At 34.8% G+C, this 10,723-nt stretch overlaps 1 protein-coding gene and 1 pseudogene across 1 annotated transcript; both read right to left on the minus strand.

Annotated features, from left to right (window-relative positions):
* Nucleotides 1-1,788: 1,788 nt before the first annotated feature.
* Nucleotides 1,789-4,328, minus strand: LOC103439204 (heavy metal-associated isoprenylated plant protein 39-like). Its single transcript, XM_008377747.4, has 4 exons — nucleotides 4,208-4,328; nucleotides 3,952-4,004; nucleotides 3,499-3,574; nucleotides 1,789-2,539 (listed from the first exon to the last, which is right to left on the minus strand). Exons 2-4 carry the CDS (start codon nucleotides 3,955-3,957, stop codon nucleotides 2,139-2,141), a joined length of 483 nt encoding a protein of 160 aa, XP_008375969.1. The 5' UTR covers nucleotides 3,958-4,004; nucleotides 4,208-4,328; the 3' UTR covers nucleotides 1,789-2,138.
* Nucleotides 4,329-7,910: 3,582 nt separating this feature from the next.
* Nucleotides 7,911-8,211, minus strand: LOC103439205 (histone H4-like; annotated as a pseudogene).
* Between the last annotated feature and the right edge of the window lie 2,512 nt (nucleotides 8,212-10,723).

A 10,723-nucleotide genomic window follows, 5' to 3' on the forward strand; every position in this document is an offset into this window, starting at 1 on the left:
ACTGCACCAAACGCTTCACTAAGTTAGTCCAGCTTAGTCTCTGCAGCTAGTCCAGTCCGAGACAGTCCGGCGCAACAAACGCACCCTAAATGTATAACTCCAGCTTCACTTTCTTTCTATCAACAGCTTATGTCGTTTTTAAGCAGGCTAAGTTACGACTTGGATTGACCACGTGCCTTGCATATGTTTTCAATTCACTTTGATGTCAAGTATATAATATTACTCAACGGAGTAAAAACTTCGTGACCAAAGAAAATGGGGGTAAAAAACTAAATTGAAAAAGGAGCCATTTTCATTGAACCTGGTGTCTGGAGACACTCTTTATTTATTTCTTCATTTAGTTTAAAATGAATGATGGATCTAGGATTCTAACATCGAATGATCTTAATGTATAAACTAAAAAATAAATAAATATAAATAACATTAAAAAATTAAACGATAAACTATCGACTTTTCATTCATAATTTTATACAAACAACGTTACAACTGGAAGCCATCTGCTCCGAAACCACCCGCAGAAAATGGTTGACAGAAGAGTTGCAAAAGAGCAGACTCACTGCAACAAATAGTTTTGCTTGGAAATGTGGTAATGGAATCTTCGATTGTCTTCGATACACACTATGTTGTTGAATGTTCAGTATCTATCTCCTCTATGCATTTTTTTTTTAATTTACCTTAAAATTCAAGAATTATTTGTCAAAAGAATATTTGTACGGTCATAGATTGTGCATATATCTGTTGCCACTTCATAGGGCGAGAACAGGTATGAGGAATAAAATTATTCTTCTTAGCATCATATGCATCTCGTTAATTATCAATTAGTATATGATTAGTTATTGAAGATTAATAATTAGGCTCTTCATGTGGATTCCATAAACAAAGGATTGTTCGTTTTGCTTAATTATCATTAAACAATGATAAAATGAAACAACCTCAAATGCTTATTAAATACTACTCTTGGAAGTTTGTTGAATTACCTTGTATAAAATTGAAGCAAATCGTCTCATTATTAACAAGTGTTACCATGGATTTGTTTGTCATAACCCTAGACCCTAAACTCGAAGTTCGAAACCCTAATGCTCTACTCCATAAAACTTAAAACATAAAACATATCATCTATTCATATTATAATACGTAATTAATAATAACTTCATGACTCTTAATCTCGAAAATTTCTCATGTATTACATAAATAGGGAGTTGAGTTTTGAATACACCTACTTTAAAACAAGTGGCTGGTAGAGCTTGAAAAGGATTTGGAAACAACCAAAACAACCATGATTCTTCAAGCAGAAAACTCCATCAGCTAACTTATACCATCCAATAAAGTGGCACTACTACTACACTAATAGAGACCAAGTAAAAGGAAAATATGATTACTAAATTGACCAGTTAATCCTTGGGACCATGCAGACATGATCCCATCAGCTGCAGAAGCAGCTTATATATAAAATAGAAACATCAATGACAGCCAGAAAACAATGGTAAGGAGGGATTTGAATCTCATCCGGATCCTCACATCTTATCCGTTCATCATACATGATATGGTAAAAAATCATTTATTTAAAATTAAACACAAATAGTACCTAATGATTTTTTACCATATGATGTACGATAAACAATTAAGACGTGGGACTCCCGAAGAACCTCACAAACAGGATCCGGAGAGGATCCACGTCCGTGGAGGACCCTGACTCCATAAGCTTTCAGTTCATATACACATGTAAGCTCACGGACAAATATAAAGAAACACTGAAAGGAATACACTCACATGACACACCATGCAAACTTGAGAAAATCAGAGTTACCTTTGCTTTATTTAATTCACCTGTGCCCTACCAAAAACTAACCACAAAACCAAAGAAAATGAAGTTTTCCATTTTCTTTTACCACAGTAAAAAAATTTACCAAATTGGCGAGCTCAAGCTCCCAAGAGAGGCATTACAAACCGTAATAAGACTAAGAGAGAACACTAAAATACATTTATTTGCTCTACACACATTACTAGTGTTTTGCAACATTCCAATGAGGCAAAGACCATGTTATATATACAAATGCAGCTCCTACTTTCTTGGGATTTTGGCCTCCTATTGGCATTGGGAAGATTTCAGTACCTCAGGGTTCGAGAAGCTTGCTTGCTCAGCAAATAACGCAAGAATTTGGATTCTCTTCCATGCCTTGCACATAGTAATATGTAGTCATGTGGGGGTTGTACGCTTTGTACGCCTTGACGAGCTCTAAGACGGGGTCTGGCTCCTTCTTCTTCTCTTCTTCTTTCTTTGGCTCCTCCTTCTTCGCTTCTTCTTTCTTCGGTTCTTCTTTCTTGGCCTCTTCTTCTTTCTTTTCTTCTTCTTTCTTTGGTTCATCTTTCTTGGGTTCTTCCTTCTTTGGTTCCTCTTTCTTAGGCTCTACTGCTGGTCCTACTGAGATTATATGTGTTTGCCAGTATTTGCGCAACTTGCTCACTACAGTCACTGGGTCCACGCTTCCGATCACTGTTAATTTCTTATCCTTCATGTCCATGGCAATGGAATCGATGCCTACAATTTGCAGGATCAAAAAAATTAATTGAGAATTTCAAGTATTCAACTCTGTTTTCATCTCTACTATCTCAAGAAGAATGGATCCATATGAACCCTATATTTTGTGGTGACATACGATCAACTTGCTGACAGAGCAAACTAGCAACTCTAAACCCTGCAGAAACCATACACAGATTGTTTTCCAAAATAAACCCATTCATTACTAATATATTTCTTTTATGCAGAACTCCGAAGGCAACATGGATGACCAACTCCGACAACAAACGGCAAGCTTCTTCATCATCAATGCTTGAATTTATGCTCGACATGCTCATGCATTCATTACTTGTAGATTTTTAGTACACATTTCAAAACCTTCAAATTGAAAAACGAAATAAAAGAGACAAACATTAATCCAATTCAATACGTAATATTCATAATCAAAGGAGCTTTTACCCTTTTGTTCCAAACGAGGTTTCTGTTCCCGTAGAGTTCATCTTAGGACATTAACCCAATTCATTACGTATACTACTTGTAAGACTTCTAGTACATTTCAACCCCTTGAAATTGAATCACAAATTATAGTGCATACGTCTGCAAACTACACTGCTAGCTAGCTGTCATCTTCTCCGAAATTATTCATATAAAGAGGCTTGTTTGAAGAATTTTATGTGTTTCTCTTTCTTTCCTCATCTTTCTGTTTGTTTTTTCAACCAATTAAGTTGTCATATATGAACAATAACAAAAAAGATAACTTGTTTGTTTTTTCATACAAAATTGTGCATTCCCATCTCTTGCTTCTTTAGGAAACTAAAGTGGAGAAATCTTCCAACCACTACTTTCCATCCAAACAATTACAGATGACATAAATAAGGTAAACATTTAAGTATATTTATACCAATTATTAATTAACATCATGAATTTGGTCCAAATTAAGAAGCTTGATTAAATCTAGTAAAATAATGATATCTTTGTACCAGAAACAGTAGAGACTGTCTTGAGAGCCTTCTGCTTGGCTTTGTCATCAGGCAAATCCAAGTTCAGTACAAACTTCTGCAACAACAAAACCACAAACACCAAGTGATCTGATTAGCATCACACAAACACCTTCCAAATCTGAAGAATTCTTTCACGGAAACTCCAAAACTGCAATAACTAAAAGCAGAATTTTTGACCCTTTCAAGATCGAGACTTGTGTGCATAATTAGGACCCATCTGATTAATTAAGCTTCTAAAACTGATAAGATTTTAACCAAAACCCATCAACAATCATGCCTAAAGCTCCTTAAAAACAAAAGGGAAAAAAGATTGAGGAGAAAAAAAACCCAAAAAAGTTATCAGAAGAATCAAAACCCAAAAGGGAAATCTTGACTGCAAAAGTAATGAATATTCAGAAAATTCAATAGTGGGGAGGGTTTCAGATTCCAGACCTTCATTTCTAATTGCCTTCTTTTTCCAGAGAAAAGCAGAGCAAAAAGAAAACCTGAAAACTGAGATTGTGAGAAGGAAAGCTGTGAAAGAAAAAAGGGAAAACAGAGATAAATGCAATTTGTTCAAATGGGGTGTTGAAAAGAGAGGCCAAGACGAAATCGAATAATGCTTTGTTGAAAAGGCGAGAGAGAGAGAGAGAGAGAGAGAGAGAGAGAGAGAGAGATGAAAAAGAGAGGAGGGAGTTTGGGCACACACCAGAAAATTTCCGTATCAAAACAAGCAATGCAGAATAGGAGAGAGAAAATAGAGGGTGGAAACTGAGATGGAGAGAAAAGATAGAGAGAGAAAGCTCTTGTGCAAGAACGTGTTCAAGAATTGTGTGCGACCAGTGAAGCTATCAAGCTACTTAACCGGTTAAGTTCAGCTATCACTGTCACTATCCATGGCCCTTTCGGAACTTGAAACTGCAAATCACGCGCGAACTGTTGGCGCGTCAATTTACTCTCTGACCTATAAGCCCCACCTTCTTGAAATGACTTCTCCCAAATTTGAAGCCTCAAAAAATACCCTCTCTGTGATTATACTTATTGCCAGCAATTTAAAAATAAGGGTAATACTAACCACATGCTCATTTTTACCTTTCACACGTTATTTTCAATTTTTAATTATCAAATCGAATAAATTGAAGATGATCAATGATAAAAAAAATTAATAAGAATGTGTGAAAAATAAAAATGAGTATGTAAACAGTATTATCCAACAACATTCTTTTTGTTGCATGAGCTTCCATTTAGTATGAGACGACCTAAATTAAAACTCAAGATAATTCTATTTTTTTATTCTATTTCTTTGAGTTGTTGGGCATTATTGAGTATATGTTAGAGCATTCTCTTGAAGAATTTTTTAGTGTTTATCAAGAGTTACATGTTTTTTTAATACGTCATTTAATATTACGATCTAGTAGTATTCTCCTTCACTCATAAGTGAGAGGTTTTATGTTCGATTATCGTTAAAGATGCAATTGAACCACATTATTGTTAACTCATTGTGAGGCTTAATTTACCCCCTTCCCTCCTTAGTGTAGATAATATTATTTGTTAAATTTTTTTTTAATACAAAAATATATTTATATTGAGTCTTTTAATAAGAGTTTGAGGGAGCATGATACTTATATATAGGCATCAGGCAATCGAAGTTTGATACTTATAACACTTACTACTACATTAGTACGAATTTAAAAACTATCATAATTATACTTTTTAACAAAATTAGATTACGCATAAATTTGAATTGTGTAGTGTTAAACTTATTTTTATTGTTGTTACTGTGCATGAAAATCATACCATTGAATTTATTTGAATAAGATCTTTAATATGAATCCAATATTGATTATCATTAAATATTTTATGTTAGTACTTGAAGGAGATCAAAAGTATAAATCATAGCAACATTCAACAAACTTAGAAAATTTACACCACTGATCTCCAACGGCTAATTAATCTGGGTTGTCCATTTGGCTTAAAAAATTGATCCGTTGACAATTTAAAAGAGTGAGTCGTTGGCTTCTTTATATACGAAACAAAAAGCAGCGAATGCTATCCACACATCATATTTTACTTCTCACATACTCTTTGTTAATTTCTGTTCGTTGATATTTTTCAATTCATCCGATCCGACGGCCGAAAATTAGAGAAAAGTGTGAGAAGTAAAAAAACATGTGTGGATATCACACCCCTATTAGTATCACAACTAAATTTTATGGCCTATTGTATGAGTTCAATATATTAGTATAACAATCAAATTTTCCACCCACCAGTGGTGGATCCAAAAACTATTATTTGAGGTGTCAATAAGAATAGAGCACATAGTGTACAATTTTTTTCTTTTGACATGAGGTGTCATATTATCGAGTCTTATTAGGCATGAGGTTATTTGCCAAATCATTTTGCACACCTATCAAGATCTCATCTTCATGAGTAACTAACATGTTCCAAGGTTATTCCTATATGAATGCTTACTAAAGGAATAGACTAACAAATTGATTAATCTCATTGCATCCCGTTAATATGTTTGTCCAAAAATAATGATGCTTTGTTCATTCTCTGAGATTACCATTTCATTTACTTTGCATGTTTAGATAGTCTTTTACTTCATTTTTTTTCTCCCTACAATTGTGATCACAACTAACAAACAAAGCCAAAAGTAAACAACATTAGACCTAGACTGTATACCAAAACTTTCGGCCAACTAAAAATTATAAAGAAGTAAAAGGATTAATAATAAGAGAGGGAAGGTTGGCAAGCGTCACAAGTGTAGCGTGCAAAGCATCCCCTGCAGCCTAGCAGTCCAAGCTCCTCTTTGAGACATTTTATCAAAAAGTTGTAGGGCAATATGTGAAGGGCAACTCCAACCTTCAAAAGGGCAACACTCAAGTCGTCTATGGAAATTCATCGAAGTTTGGAGGGTCAGTTGACTCCCCTTGACCCTAAGTGAGTCCGTCCTTGCCACCCACTATAGGAGTGTAATTCCTATATGATGAGTTCAATATATTGGTATCAAATTCACTTTTTCTAGCTTAATGTGCAAGACCTAAGAGATGGAGGAAATAAATTTGTATTAAACTTGTCATTCACAATATTCAAATTTAAGATCTTTCATTTAATGTGAAGAGAAATGTCACTAAACCAGTGACAAAAGTCTTTTAAATTATCCATACAAAAAAAAATCCAGAACTGCTATTTGATCCAAGTGTGACAAAATAAATGTTTATAAACATCAAAATGTTGTATCATAAGAACATAGTGACATAATGACATGCCCTTGGATATCTTAGTTTAAGAGTTGGGTAATGGCTGAACTAAGCTAGTAAAAGCACTCTGATAACTCTATGTTTTATACAAACTTTTTTAAAGATTTCATTTGGAGGAAAAAATGTCAACTCATCTTTCTTATTAGTGTGAAGTTCCTTTGTCTCCCCTTGTATTGATAAGACAAAATGGTATTTGTTTAATGTCTTACAGTTGAGAAAAATAATCGAGAGGCCATTTCAATTACGAAAACTAAATACTCTTAAGATTCAGAACAAGATAAGCGATAGAGTGTTGTTGATTCGATTTTCATTTCTGTTAATTTGAGAAGCAACTGTGGTTTGCTATGCACACTTCTCCTATTCTTTAAGCTCCTTAATTCCCTATTTATATGGTTCTAATTTTTTTTACACAGTTAACTAGCCTCATTAGACTAATTTATCCATAATTAAGCATGCATTGACCCATAATGTTTCCAACAACTTCAACATGGTCAGTTGCCTATGCCTGAAATGTTTACAAGTTCTAGATTCAAACTTGCACTACTACAATACAAGCTATCACCGGTGGAGCTAAATCCGACAAGAAACCCAATTTCTGTTGGAAATTAAGCACAAATCCGACATTAAACAATGTATTGTCGGATTGGCATAGCGAAGGCTATCAGTGTCGCTTTGTGCGCTTAATCCGACACTACACAACGTCCGTTTAAAGCGACACTGACTCTAACGTCGGTTTAAAGCGACATAAACTAATTAGATAAACTATATAATATAGAAACTAGTGTCAGTTTATAGCGACATAGGCTAATAAAATAAACTATATAATATAGAACCGTGTGTCGGTTCAGATAACATTTAAATAAATAAAATATTCAAATACAACTTCGATAGAAACAAAACAGAAAAATCCAAATATCAAGGTAAAAATCCTCCTAATGTAAAAATATCAAAGTAATCAAAAACAAAAAAATCCAAATACAACTTCGATGGAAACAAAACAGATCAAAATTGGAATGAAAATAGATTCATGTTCCATTAAAATCCAAACTAAAAACATTAAATTCCTGCACTTCGTCACCTAAATCTACCCAACCACCACCACACCAACCAACCAATTTACATAAATCCTCAATCTGAAACCCTAACAAACTAACCCCCGAACCCGTACAGAGCCCTGCCCTGCCTTTTAAGCGCATAGATGACGTCCATCCCCGTCACTGTCTTCCTCCTGGCATGCTCGGTGTAAGTCACGGCATCACGGATCACATTCTCCAAGAAGATTGATCCGCTTGACGCCGCCACAGGGAGCTAGACGGCGGATGGCGGGCTTTATGATGCCCTGGATGTTGTCCCTCAGCACCTTTCTGTGCCTCTTGGCTCCTCCCTTGCCCAGCCTCTTGCCTCCCTTGCCGCGTCCAATCATTGCTGCAGAAATGAAATTAAGGTTTCATTTGGGATTGGATATTTGAATTGAGAGAGCAAGTTACAGTGTCGGAGAGGTCAAGTGGATGGGGTTTATATAGAGAGGTTTGGGAGCTTTGATACGTGGGTTGTGTTTCTTTACATGAGATTTGGGGGGAACGCGAGGACCGTGGATTGGGCGCAATTGACGGTTAAGGGTTGCGATCCGTGCCGTGGGTTTGGGTGATGGGTTTCTTTAAAATATTTCAAAAAATAATTTGTGTCGCTTTATAGAACCGACACAAGCTTTAAAATATTTAAAAACAATAATTTGTGTCGCTTTAAAGCGACACCCATACTTTATGTCGCTTAAAAGCAACACTGTTTTTCTTAAAGCGATGCCTGTATTTAAAAATTATTAAAATATATGTGCTTAAACCGACGTAGGAATTTTATGACGCTTAAAAGCGACAGTAAATCCGACATCATGTTCAGTTAGTGTCACAACGGTCTTATGCGCCACTATATTATATTAAACCGACACCACCTACTGACACTATAAGGCCCTTTTGTAGTAGTGTTGAATCCAGTGTAAGCATGGTATGGCAATATAATAAAGAATGATGATGATGATGATAAGTACCTAATATAATAGAGAATAAGCACCTAACTATAGGTGATAAGCACCTAATTATGTATTATATGTAAGGGGTAGGTACGGTTTGGTTTTATCCGATTCCACCCTCAAATTGGAACGGAACCAAAAAATATTAGCAGTTCGGTTCAATGTGGTTCCATTTAAATTTATTGAAAAAAATATTACTGCTCAGTTCACGATGGTTCCGATTCAATTCATGCCGGTTCTAAATAATGAATCATTTGAATCTTAGAAACATATATTTCGAGCACATAAAAAAGTCAAAAGATTTTTATAATAAAAGATAGTAACTGGATCATACAACGAAGAATATGCATGACCAATCATAAAGAATGATGAACTACAATAGAAGAAGATGAATGATGAACTACAATAGAAGAAGATTTAAAAATTTATGGCACCAAAACTTTACAAAGTTGGTGAATATTATTCATATCAACAATTCACAAAAACAAACACATAACTAACAAATTTAGCTTACCAAACTCATTCTAGTTATTAATTTAACAATCTAGAAATGAAAGACTGAAGCACTCTTGTTAAGCAACGGGATCAAACTGTTGAAATTCACAAAAATTCTCATTACCCAATTAATTATTTGAATTCATGGTTCGGTTCGGTTCTAAGCGGTTCCGCTAACATGAAAACCGAAACATGAACTGGTAAGAACGGTTCTATCTGGTTCTTGAATCTATGTTGATTTTTTTTTTCAACAATGTTTTTTACAGTTTATTTTATTGTGGTTCGATTTGGTTTCGCGGTTCCACGATTTTTATGCCCACCCCTTGTATGTTTCAACAAATAATTTTCTTTGGATGGATCATTTTGTATATAGCCTTTTTCTTATGGAAAACTAACCAAAAACCCAAGAAAACTTTTCTTTTAATTATCAGGACAGAATTTTGCAAAAATGTCAATCCTGCCCTTCACACATATAGACAAGATTGCTCAAAGTAATGCTCACAACAAAGTTCACATGACTTCACCAAAGAATACATCTAAAAGAAGAGAAAAGAAGGCTGACACTTTCAGATTACATTGGAATGCAAAAACCAAGGTGGAAAATATTGCAGCAACCAAGACAACATGGATTCACATGACCTTCATTAAAGCAAAGACAAGTCAGCTAGATTCCAAAAACAGTGCTGACAGCTTTCAGAAATAGTGTGTTGTTATTACTCAAAAAGTTATAAATAGATGAAAAATTATTTTGTTGTTTTAGGAATTAGGTTTTGTATATAAGGGAGCTTTCTCTCCTATACAGAAGACACATCTAACTCAACATATCTCAACACTTCACAACCTCTCAACACCTCAACCACTCAACACCTGAACACCCTACTCTCATACTCACACCATCTTCATACTCAAGCATCCTTAGTCTTCATAGCATCCTTGTAAACACTTCCTTGTAAACACTTTCTTGTAAACAACTATCTTTGTAAACAACTATCTTTGTAAACATTCTATATATCAATAAAAGTTCAAGTGTACATATTCAAGCAATCTCCAAGTCTTAAGTAAGCTTTCTTTTCTTTCTTTAGTGTGTTTGCTTAATTAGACTTCTAGTCCAAAACAGGGAAACATTATTGTAGTTATATTATTAACTTGCTAAACTGACGATCATACTTTGTTCGAGCACTCTGTTATAATTGAATGTTTGCCAAACAAATAACTGGACATTAACCAGGGTACCTCTGAGTTCTTCGTACCTCTGAGTTCAGCTGTTAAGGCCTTATACTTGTAGTGTGAGTGGCCGTCATGCTGAAACATGTCGAGTTCCATGTGCAAGGTTCTATGTCTAGTTGTTATAATGGTCATCCGACTATTTAACCGGGGCTGCTTTGCGAATTTGGTATCAGAGCCTTATTTAGCATTTTAATACTATAATTATAATAATAAA

The sequence above is a fragment of the Malus domestica genome, chromosome 07 (genome assembly GCF_042453785.1).
Source record: "Malus domestica chromosome 07, GDT2T_hap1".
Lineage (NCBI taxonomy): Eukaryota > Viridiplantae > Streptophyta > Magnoliopsida > Rosales > Rosaceae > Malus > Malus domestica.